Source organism: Oncorhynchus masou, chromosome 22, assembly GCF_036934945.1.
Source record: "Oncorhynchus masou masou isolate Uvic2021 chromosome 22, UVic_Omas_1.1, whole genome shotgun sequence".
NCBI lineage: Eukaryota > Metazoa > Chordata > Actinopteri > Salmoniformes > Salmonidae > Oncorhynchus > Oncorhynchus masou.
The window spans coordinates 9119986-9146033 of NC_088233.1; the positions used below are offsets into that span (position 1 = coordinate 9119986).

At 46.9% G+C, this 26048-nt stretch overlaps 1 protein-coding gene across 1 annotated transcript; it reads left to right on the forward strand.

Annotated features, from left to right (window-relative positions):
• The first annotated feature begins 496 nt into the window (after nt 1–496).
• Nucleotides 497–25559, forward strand: LOC135508631 (methionine aminopeptidase 2-like). Its single transcript, XM_064928870.1, has 11 exons — nt 497–837; nt 1733–1852; nt 2292–2357; nt 4849–4951; nt 6788–6949; nt 11680–11861; nt 13385–13479; nt 15512–15608; nt 17846–17949; nt 24694–24809; nt 25216–25559. Exons 1-11 carry the CDS (start codon nt 627–629, stop codon nt 25466–25468), a joined length of 1509 nt encoding a protein of 502 aa, XP_064784942.1. The 5' UTR covers nt 497–626; the 3' UTR covers nt 25469–25559.
• The last annotated feature ends 489 nt before the right edge of the window (nt 25560–26048 follow it).

Below are 26048 nucleotides of genomic sequence, written 5' to 3' on the forward strand. Positions count from 1 at the left end.
AAAAATAGATTGCGGCTTGAGCGCTTGATATTTTGCAAAAACAAGTAATGCGGCACAAGGTGTTCGCGGTCACCCAGTGCGCAGAACGAGCGCAGTAACTTGAGATGAAAGGCTTGGGGACATAATTGGATGAGAATTGTTTACAGAGAAAGTGGTTATTCGATTCTGGCCTACTTCCGTTATGGATAATTCGCTGAGTAAGGAGATCAGTAGTGTTCCCATGCCAGGCTATTGACTGATTTATATTTTATGTAGCCTTTTAAATGGCTGCTTTCCTTATTGTTCATACATGTCTAATAATGTTATATTGAGCAACTAGTGTCACTGTGTCGATTTGTGTCGATTTGTAAATGACAACGTGATCCTCTATTTGACTTAGATTATACATAATATTTCCTCTCCTACTATAACCTTGAAATAGGCCTATTATGATGGAAGACAAACAGCCTCAATAAAAGTTAGTAGCATATACTCTCCAGAGTTTAAGCACTACGCTCCTATCTTGTCACTTGAGAAATGAAGATAGGACGGGCTTAGTTTTCTCCATTGAGGTCAAGCAGCTGCACAAAGTGCCTAATAGCTCATTATTGGCTCAGCTGCCTGTCTGCCTCGAGCACAGTTTCAGAATGTGGCCACTGGAGGCTCCCAGCAGTTTATGCGTCACTTCATTCCGAACGCGGATGATGGCGGAGCTCGAGATAGTGCAGCCTGAACCGGAGGCGCCCGAAGTTCTCAATGGGGACGCCGACGAAAACGAAGCGAAAGAGGACGCGGAGCCCTCGGAAACAGGCAAGAAAAAGAGAAGAAAGAAGAAGAAGAAGAAGACCGCTGTCCCAGGTAAGAAAGAATGCATGATAGTGAGAATAAATTCCCGTTTTGGACATAGCGCATTATTGAGGGGTCCCCTGTTGTGCCACAGCGTAAAAAGACCGGTAAAAATGAGACGCGTGGGACTTTACTACCTGTCAGAAAGTGATAACGTTCTGCCGCAGCTGTCACGGCTGTCCCGCGCCTGGAAGTGAACGGGTACCGGTGCCGTTATGAGGGCTAAAGGGGAGAAGCACATCTGGAAACGGGACAATGCCTCTCTCGAAGCTTGAAATCGCTTCTTCTATTGGTTTAATGGAATGCTGTCAAATTCGAAAATTGAAGAATGTTGCAGCGATAAGATGACAGTCATATCACAGGACTTTTCAGCGCTTGTCTTCTTGCATGTTAAAAGAGGTCCACTAGGGAGAAAAGAAAACAAAGCTTTAGCACTAAATTAATTGCTGACAAAACTATGTGACAAGCATAGGCTATACCTTATCTTGTAAAAACACATGTGAGCTTGAGATGATTTCCTGGTGTGTGTTAAACTATGTATCTATATAGTCCTGTTTCTGAAGGGCTATAGATGGCAGGGCATAATGCTGCAGGGTACCTACATATGCCCTTGGGATATTGATTCCAGGTATAGATACAAATTATGCATTGCTCCTGCCAAGTTCTGTTCACATTAGATGCACTTTCTCAAAATGTATCAATTTACCCACTTTAAGTGTGTGTGTGTGTGTGTGTGTGTGTTGTGCACACACGTGCATTTGGGTATGTGTGTGTGTTGCATGTGTGTGTGTGTATTGCATGTGTGTGTGTGTGTTTCATGTGTGTGTGTGTGTGTGTGTGTTGCATGTGTGTGTGTGTTGCACGTGTGTGTGTGTGTGTTTGATTGTGTGCGTGTATGACTTTGCAGCAGGGACAAATGAGTCTGAGGGGGATGGAGATACGGGAGGAGGTGTTGGTGATGTGACGAAACAGTTGGAGCAGCAAGCCCTGCCCGAGGACATAGATAAGGAGGATGATGGAGAGGAGGGTACGAGTCTATGACTTCATCATCATCATCATCATCATTCACCATTGTCCTTCTCATTCTCAAACTCAACATGTGACCTGCGACACGAGTTTGGTGTCATTTAGTGTGGTGCGTTCACCAACGAGCTCCATCACCAACGAGCTCCATCACCTGCTAGCGTTCTAGTGGCCAACTTGATTGACTGAACCACTTCTCAGTTCCTCTTTAACTTTATCATCCTAATCGTTCTCGTACGGATCTCCAAGTCCCGATTTGGCCCTTAATAAACCTAAACAAATGTATAATTTTGACCTGCGACGTGAGTTGGCGTCTGCAGCTGCCCATTACAGTTACTTCTTAAGTGTGAAGAGTTAACTACAAGCGTACGTGAATTGTGACTGAACACGTTATGTCACGTTCGGTTAAAGAGAATCCAAAAATGTATGTTTTTTTTCGACAGATGGAGAAGAGGGTGAAAACTCCGCAGGGAAGAAGAAGAAGAAGAAGAAGAAGAATAAGAAGGGAGGTGAGTTTGTTGTCGTAATCGTACTTGGCGTGGTTTCTCCCTCTGCATGGTTGGACTTCCTTTGGTTACCACTTCAGGACCTTCAATGGTTTTTACAGATGAAAACCGGGTGTGTATGTCTCCACTTGATTAGTTATTTTGCTTGAGAAGAGGTTTCCCCTACTAGACCTTTACTGCACCTGTATTAGTGATGAGAGTGCATTCGGAAAACTATTCAGACCTGTGAACTTTTTCCACATTTTGTTACAGACTTATTCTGAAATGGATGCATATATTTTTTTAACCCTCTCATCAATCTGCACACAATACAGCCATAATGACCAAGCAAAAACAGGGTTTTAGAAAATGTTGCAAATCTATTCAAAATATTAAAAATGAAATATCACATTTACGTAAGTATTTAGATCTGTGTTAAATATTAGAGGTTAGGGTTCGTTATATACATGGTGTTATACAGGTTAGGGTTAGGGTTAGTTATATACATGGTGTTATACAGGTTAGGGTTAGTTATATACATGGTGTTATACAGGTTAGGGTTAGTTATATACATGGTGTTATACAGGTTAGGGTTAGGGTTAGTTATATACATGGTGTTATACAGGTTAGGGTTAGTTATATACATGGTGTTATACAGGTTAGGGTTAGTTATATACATGGTGTTATACAGGTTAGGGTTAGGTTAGTTATATACATGGTGTTATACAGGTTAGGGTTAGTTATATACATGGTGTTATACAGGTTAGGGTTAGTTATATACATGGTGTTATACAGGTTAGGGTTAGTTATATACATGGTGTTATACAGGTTAGGGTTAGTTATATACATGGTGTTATACAGGTTAGGGTTAGTTATATACATGGTGTTATACAGGTTAGGGTTAGTTATATACATGGTGTTATACAGGTTAGGGTTAGTTATATACATGGTGTTATACAGGTTAGGGTTGGTTATATACATGGTGTTATACAGGTTAGGGTTAGGGTTAGTTATATACATGGTGTTATACAGGTTAGGGTTAGTTATATACATGGTGTTATACAGGTTAGGGTTAGTTATATACATGGTGTTATACAGGTTAGGGTTAGTTATATACATGGTGTTATACAGGTTAGGGTTAGGGTTAGTTATATACATGGTGTTATACAGGTTAGGTTAGTTATATACATGGTGTTATACAGGTTAGGGTTAGTTATATACATGGTGTTATACAGGTTAGGGTTAGTTATATACATGGTGTTATACAGGTTAGGGTTAGTTATATACATGGTGTTATACAGGTTAGGGTTAGTTATATACATGGTGTTATACAGGTTAGGGTTAGTTATATACATGGTGTTATACAGGTTAGGGTTAGTTATATACATGGTGTTATACAGGTTAGGGTTAGTTATATACATGGTGTTATACAGGTTAGGGTTAGTTATATACATGGTGTTATACAGGTTAGGGTTAGTTATATACATGGTGTTATACAGGTTAGGGTTAGTTATATACATGGTGTTATACAGGTTAGGGTTAGGGTTAGTTATATACATGGTGTTATACAGGTTAGGGTTTGTTATATACATGGTGTTATACAGGTTAGGGTTAGTTATATACATGGTGTTATACAGGTTAGGGTTAGTTATATACATGGTGTTATACAGGTTAGGGTTAGTTATATACATGGTGTTATACAGGTTAGGGTTAGTTATATACATGGTGTTATACAGGTTAGGGTTAGTTATATACATGGTGTTATACAGGTTAGGGTTAGTTATATACATGGTGTTATACAGGTTAGGGTTAGTTATATACATGGTGTTATACAGGTTAGGGTTAGTTATATACATGGTGTTATACAGGTTAGGGTTAGTTATATACATGGTGTTATACAGGTTAGGGTTAGTTATATACATGGTGTTATACAGGTTAGGGTTAGGGTTAGTTATATACATGGTGTTATACAGGTTAGGGTTGGTTATATACATGGTGTTATACAGGTTAGGGTTAGGGTTAGTTATATACATGGTGTTATACAGGTTAGGGTTAGTTATATACATGGTGTTATACAGGTTAGGGTTAGTTATATACATGGTGTTATACAGGTTAGGGTTAGTTATATACATGGTGTTATACAGGTTAGGGTTAGTTATATACATGGTGTTATACAGGTGTAGCAGGTGTCTAAAGCATATATTTCCGTACCATGTGTTTCAACCATATGGGACTATGTGTTGCTAATAGCAACAATGCGTTGCACATCTGCAGACACTAACCTCTCTCCCATACACACTGTACCATGTGTTGCGACCATATGGGACCATGTGTTGCTAATAGCAACAATGTGTTGCACATCTGCAGACGCTAACCCCTCTCTTCCTCTCTCTTCTCATCCTCATCTCCCTCTCCCTCCCTCTCTCTATCTGACCCCTCTTTGCCCTCTTCCCCTTGTCCTCCTCTCTTCCGATCCTCCCCTCCCTCTCCCTCCCTCTCTCTATCTGGGGAACAGTGAAGGGGCAGACTGACCCTCCCACTGTCCCTATTTGTGAGCTGTATCCCAGTGCTGTCTTCCCAAAGGGAGAGGAATGTGAATATCCTCCATCTAAAGACGGGTATGTCACCTCTACCAAGTCCATTGGCCTTATGCAGTGTGGCGTCCATAGATCTAATGCAGTGTGGTGTATAGATCTAATGCAGTGTGGCGTCCATAGATCTAATGCAGTGTGGCGTCCATAGATCTAATGCAGTGTGGCGTCCATAGATCTAATGCAGTGTGGCGTCCATAGATCTAATGCAGTGTGGCGTCCATAGATCTAATGCAGTGTGGCGTCCATAGATCTAATGCAGTGTGGCGTCCATAGATCTAATGCAGTGTGGCGGCCATAGATCTAATGCAGTGTGGCGGCCATAGATCTAATGTAGTGTGGCGGCCATAGATCTAATGCAGTGTGGCGGCCATAGATCTAATGTAGTGTGGCGTCCATAGATCTAATGCAGTGTGGCGTCCATAGATCTAATGCAGTGTGGCGTCCATAGATCTAATGCAGTGTGGCGTCCATAGATCTAATGCAGTGTGGCGTCCATAGATCTAATGCAGTGTAACGTCCATAGATCTAATGCAGTGTGGCGTCCATAGATCTAATGCAGTGTGGCGTCCATAGATCTCATGCGGTGTGATGTTCATAGATCTAATACAGTGTGGCGTCCATAGATCTAATGCAGTGTGGCGTCCATAGATCTAATGCAGTGTGGCGTCCATAGATCTAATGTAGTGTGGCGGCCATAGATCTAATGCAGTGTGGCGTTCATAGATCTAATGCAGTGTGGCGTCCATAGATCTAATGCAGTGTGGCGTCCATAGATCTAATGCAGTGTGGTGTTCATAGATCTAATGCAGTGTGGCGTCCATAGATCTAATGCAGTGTGGCGTCCATAGATCTAATGCAGTGTGGCGTCCATAGATCTAATGCAGTGTGGCGTCCATAGATCTAATGCAGTGTGGCGTCCATAGATCTCATGCAGTGTGATGTTCATGGATCTAATGCAGTGTGGCGTCCATAGATCTAATGCAGTGTGGCGTTCATAGATCTAATGCAGTGTGGTGGCCATAGATCTAATGCAGTGTGGTGTCCATAGATCTAATGCAGTGTGATGTTCATAGATCTAATGCAGTGTGGTGTCAATAGATCTAATGCAGTGTGGTGGCCATAGATTTAATGGTGTGGTGTCCATAGATCTTAACAAGGTCACTGTGGTTTACAGTCCATCATACTTCATACTCTAAAACATAATACAAATATTGGATGTGCCTCAGTCACCCAAGATAACACTATAAAATGTTATTCACAAGATAACACTATAAAATGTTATTCCCAACCAGGCTCTTTCTTGTTCACAATACCAGGTCTCTCTTGCCAAAGAGATTTAATCGCAATGAAACCAGGTTAAATCAAGGTTAAATGAAAAGATTTACAATAAGAGACACACACACATATACACATACATACACACACGCACACATGTACACACACACACACACACATATACACATGTACACACATACGCGCACATATGCACACATATGCACACACACACACATTCACACACACACACACACACACACACACACACACACACACACACACACACACACACACACACACACACACACACACACACACACACACACAATGTTAATCTATACCTGCATTATAAACTGCAGTGTTTGCTGCATCCTTTTCTGAAGGTGTTGTTTGACCACCCAATCCCATTAGAAGATAAAGAATATGCTGTCTGTGGTGTAGATGTGTGTGTGTGTGGTGTGTGTGCATGCTTGCTTGCCTGTGTGTGTTTGTGTGCGTGCATATTTGTATGTTCATGCCTGCGTGTGTGTGTCTGCATGGGTGCCTGCATGTGCGTGTGTGTGCACGTGTGTGTGTGTGTCCCAGGCGCAGTGCAGCGTGGCGGACCACCCATGAGGAGAAGAGGGTCCTCGACAAGGCCAACGAGGAGATGTGGAGCGACTTCCGTCAGGCTGCCGAGGCCCACAGACAGGTCCGAAACTACATCAACACCTGGATCAAACCTGGGATGACCATGATCGACATCTGGTGAGAGTCATGTGGTTTACTATATCATACATGCCCTTGGTACAAACTGGCCTGACAGTAGTGTACTGCGTTGATGTTCACTTTATTCTAAATAGTGTATTGATGTATTTGAGTCATTTGAGCGATTCTCAATTCTGCTCTTGTAGAGTAGCAGTACTGCAGGTTTTTGTTCCAGCTCAGCAGTAAAACACCTGATTCGGTTCATCAACTGATCTACTCCTTCATCAGCTGAGTCAGGTGGTTCACTGATGAGCTGGTGCTGTACCTTCCTCAGCAGCAGCCTCGAGGATCATAGAGTGAGTCTGCATCAACCTGCATGGTTAACCTGTGTTGCTGAAGTGATCATGTCCTGTCATCTGTGGTCCCTGTCTGTTAGACTAGAGCAGGGGTGTCAAAGTCAAATGGACGGAGGGCCAAATAAAAAATTTAGCTACAAGCCGAGGGCCGGACTGTTCGAATGTTCATTGAAAAATTTTTAAATGACGCATATAGTCTAGTGAACCTAATTGAACCTACTGAAAACCTAACAAATATATTCCAATATGATCAGATAAATAAAGCAATATTTTCTTATGGCTCTGTCAGTAATCTTTAATTTTCAACAGACACAAAAGACAAATTTCCTTTATATAAAAATCCCCATAACATGAACATTAAATGAAAGAAACCGGTATTCAAGGCACCATCAGTAGCCTATATTTTCTATTTTAGCAAAAGTGGGCTAAATTTACTTCAAAGAAAAAAACAATAATAGCAATTTTCTATCATCCACTCAACTGAAATATTTTTAAAATATAATTGGATTGAAATACAATAAAATAAAGTGCAAAAATCTATTAATCAAAAACAACACTTTGTTCCTCACGAAGCTCGAAACATCTTTGAAGCACCTTTCCCTGGCTTAGCCATCGCACCTCTGTGTGATAAGGCAAATCACCATGCTCCGTTTCTAACTCCGTCAGAAATGCCTTGAACTGGCGGTGATTCAAACCTTTGGCTCTGATAAAGTTAACTGTGCGCGTGATGATGCTCATTACATGCTCCATTTTCAAGGCTTTACCGCACAACGCTTCCTGGTGTATGATACAATGATAAGCTGTCAGCTCACCTGTCGCGTTTTCCTCTTGCATCTTTTCCCGTATCTTCGCCACCAGTCCGCTCCTGTGTCCACACATCGCAGGTGCTCCGTCGGTTGTCAAACCCACGAGTTTTTCCCAAGGCAGCTCCATCTCATTTACACATCTTGACACCTCTTCATACAAATCATGCCCCGTAGTTGTGCCATGCATAGGACGTAAAGCCAAAAACTCCTCTGTCACGCTTAGGCTGGAGTCCACTCCGCGGATGAAAATTGACAACTGGGCAATGTCAGAAATGTCGGTGCTCTCATCCACAGCCAAGGAATATGCAATGAAATCTTTTCCCTTTTTCACAAGCTGCTCTTTTAGATTGATGGACAACTGGTCTACTCTCTCGGCAATGGTGTTTCTGCTCAGACTCACATTTAAAAAGAGTTGCTTTTTTCTGGGCAAACTTCGTCACAAACTTTAATCATGCAGTTTTTGATGAAATCCCCCTCCGTAAATGGCCGGGCTGATTTAGCGATCTCTTCTGCCAAAATAAAACTGGCCTTGACAGCAGCCTGGCCTTGTGATTTGGCTTTTTTGAACAGAGCCTGTCGAGATTTGAGGCCTCGTTTTAATTCCTCTGCCTTTTGTAGCCTTTGTTCCATGTCCATATTCTTGTTTTTGTCCGCGTGTTTCGTTTCATAATGTCGTCTCAGATTATACTCTTTCAGTACCGCCACACTTTCTCCACACAGAAGACACACAGGTTTTCCAGCTACCTCCGTGAACATATACTCCGACTCCCACCTTGTTTGAAACCCCGGTTCTCAGTGTCCACCTTCCGTTTTGCCATTTTTGATGGGTATCTGAAAGTTAATTTTACTGTGATGCTGACGACTGCTGTGCCAATAAATATTGAAATGAAGCAGCCTACTGCTCGGTGCGTCACCGTTGCATTGTGGGATATGTAGTATTGGTGCGTGTAAAAGATCTGCGGGCTGCCGGCTTGCTGCGGTCTGCGGGCCGGTTCTAATAATAAATCAAGATCATCCCAGGGGCCGTAAAAAACCTTCTCGCGGGCCGGATGTGGCCCGCGGGCCTTGACTCTGACATATGTGGACTAGAGGATTGCACTAGGAGGCTGATAAAAGACATCCCTGATTGAGGCTGTATTCACATAAACCTACAGTACATGGCTAAGCTGCATTATCCCGTCCCCTGTCCCTGTCTGTCTGTCCCTGTCTGTCTGGTCTGTCCCTGTCTCTGTCTGGTCCATCCTTGTCTGTCTGATCGGTCCCTGTCTGTCTGATCGGTCCCTATCTGTCTGTCTGTCTGTCCCTGTCTGCCTGGTCTGTCCCTGTCTGTCTGATCTGTCCCTGTCTGCCTGGTCTGTCCCTGTCTGTCCCTGTCTGTCTGATCTGTCCCTGTCTGTCTGTCCCTGTCTGCCTGGTCTGTCCCTGTCTGTCTCTGTCTGTCCCTGTCTCTGTCTGGTCTGTCCCTGTCTCTGTCTGTCTGATATGTCCCTGTCCCTGTCTGTCTGTCCCTGTCTGCCTGGTCTGTCCCTGTCTGTCCCTGTCTGTCCCTGTCTGTCTTATCTGTCCCTGTCTCTGTCTGGTCTGTCCCTGTCTGTCTGATCTGTTCCTGTCTCTGTCTGGTCTTTCCCTGTCTGTCTGATCTGTCCCTGTCTGATCTGTCCCTGTCTGTCTGATCTGTCCCTGTCTGTCTGATCTGTCCCTGTCTGTCTGATCTGTCCCTGTCTGTCCCTGTCTGTCTGATCGGTCCCTGTCTGTCTGATCTGTCCCTGTCTGATCTGTCCCTGTCTGTCCCTGTCTGTCTGATCTGTCCCTGTCTGTCTGATCTGTCCCTGTCTGTCTGATCTGTCCCTGTCTGTCCCTGTCTGTCTGATCTGTCCCTGTCTGTCCCTGTCTGTCTGGTCTGTCCCTGTCTGTCTGATCTGTTCCTGTCTCTGTCTGGTCTTTCCCTGTCTGTCTGATCTGTCCCTGTCTGATCTGTCCCTGTCTGTCCCTGTCTGTCTGATCTGTCCCTGTCTGTCTGATCTGTCCCTGTCTGTCTGATCTGTCCCTGTCCCTGTCTGCCTGTCCCTGTCTGTATGTCCCTGTCTCTGTCTGCCTGGTCTGTCCCTGTCTGTCCTTGTTCCTGTCTGTCCCTGTCTGTCCCTGTCTGACTGGTCTGTTCCGGTCTGCGTGATCTGTCCCTGTCTGCCTGGTCTGTCCCTGTCTACCTGTCTGTCCCTGTCTGTCCCTGTCTACCTGTCTGTCCCTGTCTGTCCCTGTCTGTCCCTGTCTGCCTGGTCTGTTCCGGTCTGCGTGATCTGTCCCTGTCTGACTGGTCTATCCCTGTCCCTGTCTGACTGGTCTATCCCTGTCCCTGTCTGACTGGTCTGTCCCTGTCTGTCCCTGTCTGACTGGTCTATCCCTGTCCCTGTCTGACTGGTCTGTCCCTGTCCCTGTCTGACTGGTCTGTCCCTGTCTGTCCCTGTATACCTGTCTGTCCCTGTCTGACTGGTCTGTCCCTGTCCCTGTCTGACTGGTCTATCCCTGTCCCTGTCTGTCCCTGTCTGTCCCTGTATACCTGTCTGTTCCTGTTTGTTCCTGTCTGTCCCTGTCCCTGTCTCTGTCTACCTGTCTGTCCCTGTCTGTCCCTGTCTACCTGTCTGTCCCTGTCTGTCCCTGTCTGTCCCTGTCTACCTGTCTGTCCCTGTCTGTCCCTGTCTGTCCCTGTCTGTCCCTGTCTACCTGTCTGTCCCTGTCTACCTGTCTGTCCCTGTCTGTCCCTGTCTACCTGTCTGTCCCTGTCTGTCCCTGTCTACCTGTCTGTCCCTGTCTGTTCCTGTCTACCTGTCTGTCCCTGTTTGTCCCTGGCCCTGTCTGTCCCTGTTTGTCCCTGTCTGTCCCTGGCCCTGTCCCTGTCTGTCCCTGTTCCTGTCTGTCCCTGGCCCTGTCCCTGTCTGTCCCTGTTTGTCCCTGTCTGTCCCTGGCCCTGTCCCTGTCTGTCCCTCTTTGTCCCTGTATGTCCCTGGTCCTGTCCCTGTTTGTCCCTGTCTGGCCCTGTCCCTGTCTGTCCCTGTTCCTGTCTGTCCCCGGACCCTGTCCCTGTCTGTCCCTGTTTGTCCCTGTCTGGCCCTGTCCCTGTCTGTCCCTGTTCCTGTCTGCCCCTGGCCCTGTCCCTGTCCGTACCTGTCTGTCCCTGTCTACCTGTCTGTCCCTGTCTGTCCCTGTTTGTCCCTGTCTGTCCCTGTCCCTGTCTGTCCCTGTCTGTACCTGTCTGCCTGGTCTGTCCCTTTCCTGTCTGTACCTGTTTGTCCCTGGCCCTGTCTGCCTGGTCTGTCCCTGTCCCTGTCTGTACCGGTCTGCCTGGTCTGTCCCTGTCCCTGTCTGTACCGGTCTGCCTGGTCTGTCCCTGTCTGCCTGGTCTGTCCCTGTCTGCCTGGTCTGTCCCTGTCCCTGGCCCTGTCCCTGTCTGCCTGGTCTGTCCCTGTCTGCCTGGTCTGTCCCTGTCCCTGGCCCTGTCCCTGTCTGCCTGGTCTGTCCCTGTCTGCCTGGTCTGTCCCTGTCCCTGTCCCTGTCTGTACCGGTCTGCCTGGTCTGGCCCTGTCCCTGTCTGTCCCTGTCTGCCTGGTCTGTCCCTGTCCCTGTATGTCAGTGAACGACTGGAGGACTGCAGTAGGAGGCTGATCAAAGAGAACGGTCTGAAGGCTGGCCTGGCATTCCCCACTGGCTGCTCAATCAACCATGTTGCTGCCCACTACACTCCTAATGCTGGTGACCCCACAGTCCTGCAGTACAACGACGTCTGCAAGATAGACTTCGGCACGCACATCAACGGTCAGTGAGTTCAGTTTCAGTTCAGTCTGTAGTTTTGTTTTGTGTTACTTCAATCAATCAAATCACATTTATTTATATAAATAGACTGGCAGGCACATCAATGGTCAACACTGGCACTGAGTTCTGTCAATCAATCAAATATATTTAGAAATACTTTTTTTTACATAAGCAGGGTTGTCACAATGTGCTTTACAGTTACCGGGGCTAATGTCTGTATCTGGTGTCACAATGTGCTTTACAGTTACCGGGGCTAATGTCTGTATCTGGTGTCACAATGTGCTTTACAGTTACCGGGGCTAATGTCTGTATCTGGTGTCACAATGTGCTTTACAGTTACTGGGGCTAATGTCTGTATCTGGTGGCACAATGTGCTTTACAGTTACCGGGGCTAATGTCTGTATCTGGTGTCACAATGTGCTTTACAGTTACCGGGGCTAATGTCTGTATCTGGTGGCACAATGTGCTTTACAGTTACCGGGGCTAATGTCTGTATCTGGTGTCACAATGTGCTTTACAGTTACCGGGGCTAATGTCTGTATCTGGTGTCACAATGTGCTTTACAGTTACCGGGGCTAATGTCTGTATCTGGTGTCACAATGTGCTTTACAGTTACCGGGGCTAATGTCTGTATCTGGTGTCACAATGTGCTTTACAGTTACCGGGGCTAATGTCTGTATCTGGTGTCACAATGTGCTTTACAGTTACCGGGGCTAATGTCTGTATCTGGTGTCACAATGTGCTTTACAGTTACCGGGGCTAATGTCTGTATCTGGTGTCACAATGTGCTTTACAGTTACCGGGGCTAATGTCTGTATCTGGTGTCACAATGTGCTTTACAGTTACCGGGGCTAATGTCTGTATCTGGTGTCACAATGTGCTTTACAGTTACCGGGGCTAATGTCTGTATCTGGTGTCACAATGTGCTTTACAGTTACCGGGGCTAATGTCTGTATCTGGTGTCACAATGTGCTTTACAGTTACCGGGGCTAATGTCTGTATCTGGTGTCACAATGTGCTTTACAGTTACCGGGGCTAATGTCTGTATCTGGTGTCACAATGTGCTTTACAGTTACCGGGGCTAATGTCTGTATCTGGTGTCACAATGTGCTTTACAGTTACCGGGGCTAATGTCTGTATCTGGTGGCACTTGCATTCTACAGCAGTAATAGTCAATCCACAACACTGAAGGTTTTTGATCCAGCATTTTAATGCTGTTACACCTGCCTCAACGAATCAACTGACGTTCAACCCCTTGATGAGCTGTATCAGGTGTTTAACTGCTGAACTGGGACAAAACCCTGCAGTAGTGCAGATCTACAAGGATCACTATTTTAAAGTCTTCCTTTCATCTTGTACTACTTTATTTAGTCATTACATATTAAAATAGAGCTGTAATGATCTGATACATTGTAATCACACTTCTGACCCATACTTTTGTAAATACCACCTAAAACAGGAAGGTGAGATCAAACTTTACGTCATGTCGTTGTACTTGACTGATATTCATGTTGTCTGTGTTTCAGGTCGAATCATTGACTGTGCCTTCACCGTGACCTTCAACCCAAAGTACGACAGATTACTGGAGGCTGTGAGAGATGCTACCAACACAGGCATCAGGGTAAAACAACCCATTTATCCATCCATGCACTATGACTTTGGTTCCCATTGTTCAGTGGGTTAGACTAGAGCATGTAAAAAAAAGACCCTTCCTTTCAGCCAATCATCAGGTTTAAATGGACATTTTGACTATGGCCCCTCCCACTCCAGGTTAGAGTGGTTATAGTTGTTGACAGATGAATAAGCAAGTTTGGCTTGCGACCAAGTTATCAGTGTGTTTTACTTCTATGGTGTGTGTGTGTGTGTGTGTGTGTGTGTGTGTGTGTGTGTGTGTGTGTGTGTGTGTGTGTGTGTGTGGTGGTGACCAAGAAATAACACACCTCTGAATATGGACTCATCTGCCTGGTTCTTGCCGGGCCTTCTGTAGTGGGGTCAGACCAATCTAGACCATCTGTAGTGGGGTCAGACCAATCTAGACCATCTGTAGTGGGGTCAGACCAATCTAGACCATCTGTAGTGGGGTCAGACCAATCTAGACCATCTGTAGTGGGGTCAGACCAAAGTAGACCATCTGTAGTGGTGTCAGACCAATCTAGACCATCTGTAGTGGGGTCAGACCAATCTAGACCATCTGTAGTGGTGTCAGATCAATCTAGACCATCTGTAGTGGGGTCAGACCAATCTAGACCATCTGTAGTGGGGTCAGACCAATCTAGACCATCTGTAGTGGGGTCAGACCAAGGTAGACCGTCTGTAGTGGGGTCAGACCAATCTAGACCATCTGTAGTGGGGTCAGACCAATCTAGACCGTCTGTAGTGGGGTCAGACCAATCTAGACCATCTGTAGTGGGGTCAGACCAAAGTAGACCTTCTGTAGTGGGGTCAGACCAATCTAGACCATCTGTAGTGGGGTCAGACCAAAGTAGACCTTCTGTAGTGGGGTCAGACCAATCTAGACCTTCTGTAGTGGGGTCAGACCAATCTAGACCATCTGTAGTGGGGTCAGACCAAAGTAGACCTTCTGTAGTGGGGTCAGACCAATCTAGACCATCTGTAGTGGGGTCAGACCAAAGTAGACCTGTAGTGGGGTCAGACCAATCTAGACCATCTGTAGTGGGGTCAGACCAATCTAGACCATCTGTAGTGGGGTCAGACCAAAGTAGACCTTCTGTAGTGGGGTCAGACCAATCTAGACCATCTGTAGTGGGGTCAGACCAAAGTAGACCTTCTGTAGTGGGGTCAGACCAATCTAGACCATCTGTAGTGGGGTCAGACCAAAGTAGACCTGTAGTGGGGTCAGACCAAAGTAGACCGTCTGCAGTGGGGTCAGACCAAAGTAGATCTGTAGTGAGGTCAGACCAATCTAGACCATCTGTAGTGGGGTCAGACCAATCTAGACCATCTGTAGTTGGGTCAGACCAAAGTAGACCATCTGTAGTGGGGTCAGACCAATCTAGACCGTCTGTAGTGGGGTCAGACCAATCTAGACCATCTGTAGTGGGGTCAGACCAATCTAGACCATCTGTAGTGGGGTCAGACCAATCTAGACCTTCTGTAGTGGGGTCAGACCAATCTAGACCATCTGTAGTGGGGTCAGACCAATCTAGACCATCTGTAGTGGGGTCAGACCAAAGTAGACCTTCTGTAGTGGGGTCAGACCAATCTAGACCATCTGTAGTGGGGTCAGACCAATCTAGACCATCTGTAGTGGGGTCAGACCAAAGTAGAGCCAGCATTAAGTCACATCTACAGCCAGCTGCTGAGATGACTCTAGCTAGCTGTTTTTACAGTGCACGCAACATCAGGGCTGTGTGTTTGACTCCCGTGCATGGGCCACATAATACTGAATATATCTGTTAATGTTGACAGTTCTGTAATCCGCTTTGGATAAAAGCTTCTGCTAAATGACCATATTTTGGATGCTAGCTAACATCCTAAGAGGATATGTGATGTAACTCTCACTCACTACTCGTCTGATAATGAGCTCTGCAGAGATGGTTGGTTGATGTTTGCTTGTGTAACTGTCAACTCATGTCTATTTTGTGACCCCTGTGGAGAGAGCTTGTGTAACTGTCAACTGTTTTCTGTGCCAGTGTGCGGGGATAGATGTGCGTCTGTGTGACGTGGGTGAAACCATCCAGGAGGTCATGGAGTCTTATGAGGTGGAGATAGATGGGAAAACATACCAAGGTCTGTCTGTCTCTGTGTGTCTCTGTGTGTGTCTCTCTCTCTGTCTCTGTGTGTCTCTCTCTCTGTCTCTGTGTGTCTCTCTCTCTGTGTGTCTCTCTCTCTGTCTGTGTGTCTCTCTCTCTGTCTGTGTGTCTCTCTCTCTGTCTGTGTGTCTCTCTCTCTGTCTGTGTGTCTCTCTCTCTGTCTCTGTGTGTCTCTCTCTCTGTGTCTCTCTCTCTGTCTCTGTGTGTCTCTCTCTCTGTGTCTCTCTGTGTGTCTCTGTGTGTCTCTCTCTCTGTGTCTCTCTGTGTGTCTCTCTGTGTGTCTCTCTCTCTGTCTCTGTGTGTCTCTGTGTGTCTCTCTCTCTGTCTCTGTGTGTCTCTGTGTGTCTCTCTCTCTGTCTCTCTGTGTCTCTCTGTGTCTCTCTGTGTCTCTCTGTGTCTCTCTGTGTGTCTCTGTGTGTCACTCACTCACTCACTCACTCACTCACTCACTCACTCACTCACTCACTCACTCACTCACTCACTCACTCACTCACTCACTCACTCACTCACTCACTCACTCACTCACTGTATGTATGTATGTATGTATGTATGTATGTATGTATGTATGTATGTATGTATGTATGTATGTATGTATGTATATGCACATGCCTTGCAAAAGTATATATATTATTGTGTGTGTATGTACAGTTGAAGTCGGAAGTTTACATACACTTAGTTTGGACTCATTGAAGTGGTTTTTCAACCACTCCACAAATGTCTTGATAAAGGAACTATAGTTTTGGAATGTCGGTTAGGACATCTACTTTGTACATGACACAAGTCATTTTTCCAACCATTGTTTACAGACATATTATTTCACATATAATTCACTGTATCACAATTCCAGTGTGTCAGAAGTTTACATACACTAAGTTGACTGTGCCTTTAAACAGCTTGGAAAATTCCAGAAAATTATGTAATGGCTTCTGATAGGCTAATTGACATCATTTGAGTCAATTGAAGGTGTACCTGTGGATGTATTTCAAGGCTTACCTTCAAACTCAGTGCCTCTTAGCTTGACAGCATGGGAAAATCAAAAGAAATAAGCCAAGACCCCAGAAAAACATTGTAGATCTCCACAAGTCTGGTTCATCCTGAGGAGCAATTTCCAAACACCTGAAGGTACCACATTCATCTGTACAAACAATAGTATGCAAGTGTAAACACCTTGGGACCATGCAGCCGTCACACCGCTCAGGAAGGAGACGTGTTCTGTCTCCTAGAGATGAACTTACTTTGGTGCAAAAAGTGCAAATCAATCCCAGAACAGCAAAGGACCTTGTGAAGATGCTGGAGGAAACAGTTACAAAAGTATCTAAATTCACAGTAAAACGAGTCCTATATCGACATAACCTGAAAGGCCACTCAGTAAGGAAGAAGCCACTGCTCCAAAACCGCCATAAAAAAGCCAGACTATGGTTTGCAACTGCACGTGGGGACAAAGATGCTACTTTTTGGAGAAATGTCCTCTGGTCTGAAAGAATAGAACCGTTTGGCCATAATGACCATCGTTATGTTTGGAGGAAAAAGGGGGATGCTTGCAAGCCTAAGAACACCATCCCAACCGTGAAGCAAGGGGGTGGCAGCATCATGTCGTGGGGGTGCTTTTCTGTAGGAGGGACTGGTGCACTTCACAAAATAGATGGCATCATGAGGAGGAAAATGATGTGGATATATTGAAGCAACATCTCAAGATATCAGCCAGGAACCCAATCATACTTCCAAAGTTGTGGCAAATGGCTTAAGGACAACAAAGTCAATCCTATAGAAAATGTGTGGGCAGAACTGAAAAAGCGTGTGCGAGTAAGGAGACCTACAAACCTGACTCAGTTACAACAGCTCTGTCAGGAGGATTGGGCCAAAATTCACCCAACTTATTGTGGGAAGCTTGTGGAAGGCTACCCGAAATGTTTGACCCAAGTTAAACAATTTAAAGGCAATGCTACCGAATACTAATTGAGTGTATGTAAACTTCTTACCCATTAGGAATGTGATGAAAGAAATAAAAGCTGAAATAAATCATTATCTCTACTATTATACTGACATTTCACATTCTTAAAATAAACTAGTGACCCTAACTGACCTAAGACAGGGAATTTTTACTAGGATAAAATGTCAGGAATTGTGACAAACTGAGTTGAAATGTTTTTTGCCTAAGTTGTATGTAAACTTCCGACATCAACTGTATATATATATATTTTTCTCCCCATGTAGTAAAGCCAATCAGGAACCTCAACGGCCACTCCATCGGCCAGTACAGGATACATGCAGGCAAGACTGTCCCCATCGTCAAGGGAGGAGAAGCTACCAGAATGGAGGTGGGTACTGTCTGGTGACTGACCGGGTACTGACCGGGTACTGTCTGGTGACTGACCGGGTACTGACCGGGTACTGTCTGGTGACTGACCGGGTACTGACCGGGTACTGTCTGGTGACTGACCGGGTACTGTCTGGGTACTGACCGGGTACTGTCTGGTGACTGACCGGGTACTGTCTGGTGACTGACCGGGTACTGACCGGGTACTGTCTGGTGACTGAGTACTGACCGGGTACTGTCTGGGTACTGACTGGTGACTGAGTACTGACTGAGTACTGACTGGGTACTGACTGGGTACTGTCTGGTGACTGACAGGGTACTGTCTGGTGACTGTCTGGTGACTGACAGGGTACTGTCTGGTGACTGTCTGGTGACTGACAGGGTACTGTCTGGTGACTGTCTGGTGACTGACAGGGTACTGTCTGGTGACTGACAGGGTACTGTCTGGTGAATGTCTGGTGACTGAGTACTGACTGGGTACTGTCTGGGAACTGTCTGGTGACTGACTGGGTACTGTCTGGTGACTGTCTGGTGACTGACAGGGTACTGTCTGGTGACTGAGTACTGACTGGGTACTGTCTGGGTACTGTCTGGTGACTGAGTACTGACTGGGTACTGTCTGGGTACTGTCTGGTGACTGAGTACTGACTGGGTACTGTCTGGGTACTGTCTGGTGACTGACTGGGTACTGTCTGGTGACTGTCTGGTGACTGACAGGGTACTGTCTGGTGACTGTCTGGTGACTGACAGGGTACTGTCTGGTGACTGACAGGGTACTATCTGGTGACTGTCTGGTGACTGAGTACTGACTGGGTACTGTCTGGGTACTGTCTGGTGACTGACTGAGTACTGACTGGGTACTGACTGGGTACTGACTGGGTACTGTCTGGTGACTGACAGGGTACTATCTGGTGACTGTCTGGTGACTGAGTACTGACTGGGTACTGTCTGGGTACTGTCTGGTGACTGACTGGGTACTGTCTGGTGACTGACAGGGTACTGTCTGGTGACTGAGTACTGACTGGGTACTGTCTGGGTACTGTCTGGTGACTGACAGGGTACTGTCTGGTGACTGGGTACTGTCTGGGTACTGTCTGGGTACTGTCTGGTGACTGAGTACTGACTGGGTACTGTCTGGGTACTGTCTGGTGACTGACAGGGTACTGTCTGGTGACTGACAGGGTACTGTCTGGTGACTGTCTGGTGACTGACAGGGTACTGTCTGGTGACTGTCTGGTGACTGACAGGGTACTGTCTGGTGACTGACAGGGTACTATCTGGTGACTGTCTGGTGACTGAGTACTGACTGGGTACTGTCTGGGTACTGTCTGGTGACTGACAGGGTACTGTCTGGTGACTGAGTACTGACTGGGTACTGACGACTGACAGGGTACTGTCTGGTGACTGAGTACTGACTGGGTACTGTCTGGGTACTGTCTGGTGACTGACAGGGTACTGACTGGTGACTGGGTACTGACAGGTGACTGGGTACTGACAGGGTACTGTCTGGTGACTGACTGGGTACTGTCTGGTGACTGACTGGGTACTGTCTGGTGACTGACTGGGTACTGACTGGTGACTGTCTGGTGACTGACTGGGTACTGTCTGGTGACTGACTGGGTACTGTTTGGTGACTGACTGGGTACTGTCTGGGTACTGACTGGGTACTGTCTGGTGACTGACAGGGTACTGTCTGGTGACTGACTGGGTACTGTCTGGTGACTGACTGGGTACTGACTGGGTACTGTCTGGTGACTGACTGGGTACTGTCTGGTGACTGACTGGGTACTGACTGAGTACTGTCTGGTGACTGACAGGGTACTGTCTGGTGACTGACTGAGTACTGTCTGGTGACTGACAGGGTACTGTCTGGTGACTGACTGGGTACTGACTGGGTACTGTCTGGGTACTGACTGGTGACTGTCAGGGTACTGTCTGGTGACTGAGTGCTGTCTGGTGACTGACTGGGTACTGTCTGGTGACTGACTGGGTACTGACTGGGTACTGTCTGGTGACTGACAGGGTACTGTCTGGTGACTGACTGGGTACTGTCTGGTGACTGACTGGGTACTGACTGGGTACTGTCTGGTGACTGACTGGGTACTGTCTGGGTACTGACTGGGTACTGTCTGAGTACTGTCTGGGTACTGACCGGGTACTGTCTGGTGACTGACAGGGTACTGTCTGGCGACTGACCGGGTACTGTCTGGTGACTGCCAGGGTACTGTCTGGTGACTGAGTACTGTCTGGTGACTGACTGGGTACTGTCAGGCTACTGTCTGGTGACTGTCAGGGTACTGTTTGGTGACTGCCAGGGTACTGTCTGGTGACTGACTGGAGACTGACTGATGATTAGGGCTCCCGAGTGATGCAGTGGTCTAAGACACTGCATCTCAATGTAAGAGGCGCCACTGTAGTACCTGGTTCGAATCCAGGCTGCATCACATCCGGTCATGATCGGGAGTCCCATAGGGTGGCGCACAATATGCCCAGTGTCGTCCTGGTTTGGCCGGGGTCGGCCGTCATTGTAAATAATAATTTGTTCTTAACTGACTAAATAAAGGTTAAAAAAAAGACTGGGTACTGTCTGGTGACTGACAGGGTACTGTCTGGTGACTGACAGGGTACTGTCTGGTGACTGACAGGGTACTGTCTGGTGACTGACAGGGTACTGTCTGGTGACTGACAGGGTACTGTCTGGTGACTGACAGGGTACTGTCTGGTGACTGACTGGTGACTGAGTACTGACTGGTGCCGTCCTTTGCTCATTTGAACAGAGGCCTTTTCAGATGTTACAGATGTTGTTAAACTTCTTCTTCTCTTCTTTTTTTCCTTAATGTCCGCAACAACACACTCAAGGTACACATCTCCTCTTTTGCAGGTTCATTCTGTTCAAGTGAAATTATATATACAAATAGTAAAATCCTTAGAGTAGCCTATAAATACAACCCTTAAGGACGTGTAATAGCGAGAACATCTCTATAGAGTTACAAGGTGTCGAGATCAGCTCAGATTAACATCACACACACACACACACACACACACACACACACACACACACACACACACACACACTCCAACACCTCCTTAGTCGTCTCCTTCAGTTCTTTAATTACACTTTTAGTCACATTATTGCACCTTTAAAATCACATTATTACACTTATAAGCACATTACCACCTGGAAGCATCAAGTAGCAATTATATCTCTAAACACGTCGAGTTCTCACCACTCAAAGTCAATTAATGACCAGTTCACTCACTAAAGGTGATATTGCCTATTCACCTGTCACATATCTTTAGATACCTAGATACCTGCTACATATTTTAGAGATAGCCTAGTGGTTAGAGCGTTGGACTAGTAACCGGAAGGTTGCGAGTTCAAACCCCCGAGCTGACAAGGTACAAATCTGTCATTCTGCCCCTGACCAGGCAGTTAACCCACTGTTCCCAGGCCGTCATTGAAAATAAGAATTTGTTCTTAACTGACTTGCCTGGTTAAATAAAGGTAAAAAAAATAAATACCTAGACACCTGCTACATATCTTTAGAGATACCTAGACGCCTGAGGATCTAAATATATTGCCCAGGTAAGGACCATATTGGTGAGGTCACATAGCTCAATTAGCCTGGTACCAGATTTGTCTGTGCTGTTTTGCCAACTCCTAAGGTGTGAGAATGACCACATTTGTTGGTAAGACAGCACAAACAGATCTGGGATTTCAGGCTAAAGGTCCGTAGTTTATTAACCACCCACCCTGACACACACAGCTGCAATGCTTAACTCCGTTTGGACAGAATTGAACATTTTAATTGGCGGGCTGCTGAGTGGTACGTTTTGCTGATGTTTGTCAGCTAAGCCAGGAAGGGATGGATGGAGTTGCTGATGTGTTCAGCTAAGCCAGGAAGGGATGGATGGAGTTGCTGATGTGTTCAGCTAAGCCAGGAAGGGATGTATGGAGTTGCTGATGTTTGTCAGCTAAGCCAGGAAGGGATGGATGGAGTTGCTGATGTGTTCAGCTAAGCCAGGAAGGGATGTATGGAGTTGCTGATGTTTGTCAGCTAAGCCAGGAAGGGATGGATGGAGTTGCTGATGTGTTCAGCTAAGCCAGGAAGGGATGGATGGAGTTGCTGATGTGTTCAGCTAAGCCAGGAAGGGATGGATGGAGTTGCTGATGTTTGTCAGCTAAGCCAGGAAGGGATGGATGGAGTTGCTGATGTGTTCAGCTAAGCCAGGAAGGGATGGATGGAGTTGCTGATGTTTGTCAGCTAAGCCAGGAAGGGATGGATGGAGTTGCTGATGTGTTCAGCTAAGCCAGGAAGGGATGGATGGAGTTGCTGATGTTTGTCAGCTAAGCCAGGAAGGGATGGATGGAGTTGCTGATGTGTTCAGCTAAGCCAGGAAGGGATGGATGGAGTTGCTGATGTGTTCAGCTAAGCCAGGAAGGGATGGATGGAGTTGCTGATGTTTGTCAGCTAAGCCAGGAAGGGATGGATGGAGTTGCTGATGTGTTCAGCTAAGCCAGGAAGGGATGGATGGAGTTGCTGATGTTTGTCAGCTAAGCCAGGAAGGGATGGATGGAGTTGCTGATGTTTGTCAGCTAAGCCAGGAAGGGATGGATGGAGTTGCTGATGTGTTCAGCTAAGCCAGGAAGGGATGGATGGAGTTGCTGATGTGCCAGGTTAGAAGGTTTTATATTTAGCTGGAGTGAGTGGTGTTGGGTTAGGGCCATTACCCTCTTTGTGTGTGTGTGTGTGTGTGTGTCTGTGTGTCTGTGTGTGTGTGTGTGTGTGTGTGTGTGTGTGTGTGTGTGTGTGTGTGTGTGTGTGTGTGTGTGTGTGCAGGCTTGCTTGCCAGCATGTGTGTGTGTGTTCTGCTGGAGTGTCAGCAGGGCGTGCCGAGAGGCTGCTCTCACTGGGGTGGAGAGTCAGCAGGGCGTGCCGAGGCTGCTCTCAGTGGGGTGGAGAGTCAGCAGGGCGTACTGCGAAGCTGCTCTCACTGGGGTGGAGAGTCAGCAGGGCGTGCCGAGAGGCTGCTCTCACTGGGGTGGAGAGTCAGCAGGGCGTGCCGAGAGGCTGCTCTCACTGGGGTGGAGAGTCAGCAGGGCGTGCCGAGAGGCTGCTCTCACTGGGTGGAGTCAGCAGGGCGTGCCGAGAGGCTGCTCTCACTGGGGTGGAGAGTCAGCAGGGCGTGCCGAGAGGCTGCTCTCACTGGGGTGGAGAGTCAGCGGGGTGGAGAGTCAGCAGGGCGTGCCGAGAGGCTGCTCTCACTGGGGTGGAGAGTCAGCAGGGCGTGCCGAGAGGCTGCTCTCAGTGGGGTGGAGAGTCAGCAGGGCGTACTGCGAGGCTGCTCTCACTGGGGTGGAAAGTCAGCAGGGCGTGCCGAGAGGCTGCTCTCACTGGGGTGGAGAGTCAGCAGGGCGTGCCGAGAGGCTGCTCTCACTGGGGTGGAGAGTCAGCAGGGCGTGCCGAGAGGCTGCTCTCACTGGGGTGGAGAGTCAGCAGGGCGTGCCGAGAGGCTGCTCTCACTGGGGTGGAGAGTCAGCAGGGCGTGCCGAGAGGCTGCTCTCACTGGGGTGGAGAGTCAGCAGGGCGTGCCGAGAGGCTGCTCTCACTGGGGTGGAGAGTCAGCGGGGTGGAGAGTCAGCAGGGCGTGCCGAGAGGCTGCTCTCACTGGGGTGGAGAGTCAGCAGGGCGTGCCGAGAGGCTGCTCTCAGTGGGGTGGAGAGTCAGCAGGGCGTGCCGAGAGGCTGCTCTCACTGGGGTGGAGAGTCAGCAGGGCGTGCCGAGAGGCTGCTCTCAGTGGGGTGGAGAGTCAGCAGGGCGTGCCGAGAGGCTGCTCTCACTGGGGTGGAGAGTCAGCAGGGCGTGCCGAGAGGCTGCTCTCACTGGGGTGGAGAGTCAGCAGGGCGTGCCGAGAGGCTGCTCTCACTGAGTGATTATCTGAGCAGAGAGGAAGGGTGTCAGTGTTATCAGCTAATACCACAGGGTCTTGAATCACCACCACCTGATATGGTGCTTTTCCATTGAGACTTACTCCCACACCAGTGGGTTGGGGCGGACTTACCATTGCTTAATGGTACACTATAAGAACACTATAAGAGATGAGTTACTGTAATGAACACTATAAGAGATGAGTTACTGTAATGAACACTATAAGAGATGAGTTACTGTAATGAACACTATAAGAGATTAAATAGTTACTGTAATGAACACTATAAGAGATTAAATAGTTACTGTAATGAACACTATAAGAGATAAGAGTTACTGTAATGAACACTATAAGAGATTAAATAGTTACTGTAATGAACACTATAAGAGATTAAATAGTTACTTTAATGAACACTATAAGAGATGAGTTACTGTAATAAACACTATAAGAGGTGAAATAGTTACTGTAATGAACACTATAAGAGATGAGTTACTGTAATGAACACTATAAGAGATGAAATAGTTACTGTAATGACATCAGCATTTATAGAATCCTCTGGAAAACCAATTGCTCATCTATGATGTTGATTCTTGTAAAAAGGCAAAATATAATCTCTAAACATCTACATTCGTTACCAGAAGGATTTCAATGACATAAAAAAATGCTGTGAGTTTCTCTCCCTTCGCCTTCTGCCAATAAAGGCTTTCAGTTTCAAGGACTTTGGTCTTTATGTAAGTTGCAGATGGATTACGGTCAATCAGTTGTTTCTAGGATCTGCTGAGTTTTCGGTGTCCTCCTCTACCCTTCTGCTCTACAGGAAGGTGAGGTGTACGCAATCGAGACGTTTGGCAGCACTGGGAGGGGAGCTGTTCACGGTGACATGGACTGCTCGCATTACATGAAAAACTTCAACGTTGGACACGTGCCAATAAGGTCGGTCGCTCGATTCGGGTCGGCGCTCACTGAGTGCGAGCCTCACCTGATTTTAATGCTGAATGATAATACTGAACATCGATGCTAAGTAGAAATCTATACTGTAGATGTCATTCTGTTCACCATCGAGGACAATCGAGGGCGAATGACCCTGTTCAGTCTGATCCCTTCCAACGCGCTGATTCTTACAGTATACACCTGAACTGAATACTACTGTACTAATACAACAATGAACCCATAAACTAGACACAAATTAGCCAGCTGGCTAAATCTGGCATTTTTTACAGATATGTTGATCAATGTGGATTAATCCTACTGCACTGCTCTCATAATCCTTATCGCTCTGCCCTCCTCCCCTCTGTGTCCCCGGCCTCCTCCCATTGTGCTGTGTGTGTCCCTGTCGCAGGCTCCCCAGAGCGAAGCATCTGCTCAACGTGATCAACGACAACTTCGGGACGTTGGCGTTTTGCCGTCGCTGGTTGGACCGGCAGGGAGAGAGCAAGTACCTGATGGCCCTGAAGAACCTGTGTGACCTGGGCATCATAGACCCGTACCCTCCGCTCTGTGACACCAAGGGCTCCTACACTGCCCAATACGAACACACCATCCTTCTCAGGCCCACCTGTAAGGAAGTGGTGAGCAGGGGTGATGACTACTGAGTACGTTCCCGTGGGCCAGCTGGCCTCGAACCAGGAAGAACAGGAAGACAAAGAATGAGAGAAGGTACAGTATATCACAAAGGTGAGTACACCCCTCACATTTTTGTAAATATTTGAGTATATCTTTTCATGTGACCACACTGAAGAAATGACACTTTGCTACAATGTAAAGTAGTGAGTGTACAGCTTGTATAACAGTGTAAATTTGCTGTCCCCTCAAAATAACTCAACACACAGCTATTCATGTCTAAACCGCTGGCAACAAAAGTGAGTACACCCCTAGGTGAAAATGTCCAAATTGGGCCCAATTAGCCATTTTCCCTCCCCGGTGTCATGTGACTCGTTAGGGTTACAAGGTCTCAGGTGTGAATGGGGAATAGGTGTGTTAAATTTGGTGTCATCGCTCTCACACTCCCTCATACTGGCTGGTCACTGGAAGTTCAACATGGCACCTCATGGCAAAGAACTCTGAGGATCTGAAAAAAAGAATTGTTGCTCTAGATAAAGATGGCCTGGGCTATAAGAAGATTGCCAAGACCCTGAAACTGAGCTGCAGCACGGTGGCCAAGACCATACAGCG

Bases quoted from the DNA above. Each gene is read 5' to 3' on its own strand.
- LOC135508631 (XM_064928870.1), top strand. From the start codon at position 627: ATGTGGCCACTGGAGGCTCCCAGCAGTTTATGCGTCACTTCATTCCGA. The intron at 838-1,732 runs GTAAGAAAGAAT...ATGACTTTGCAG, and splicing joins GAAGAAGACCGCTGTCCCAG to CAGGGACAAATGAGTCTGAG. The intron at 2,358-4,848 runs GTGAGTTTGTTG...TCTGGGGAACAG, and splicing joins GAAGAAGAATAAGAAGGGAG to TGAAGGGGCAGACTGACCCT.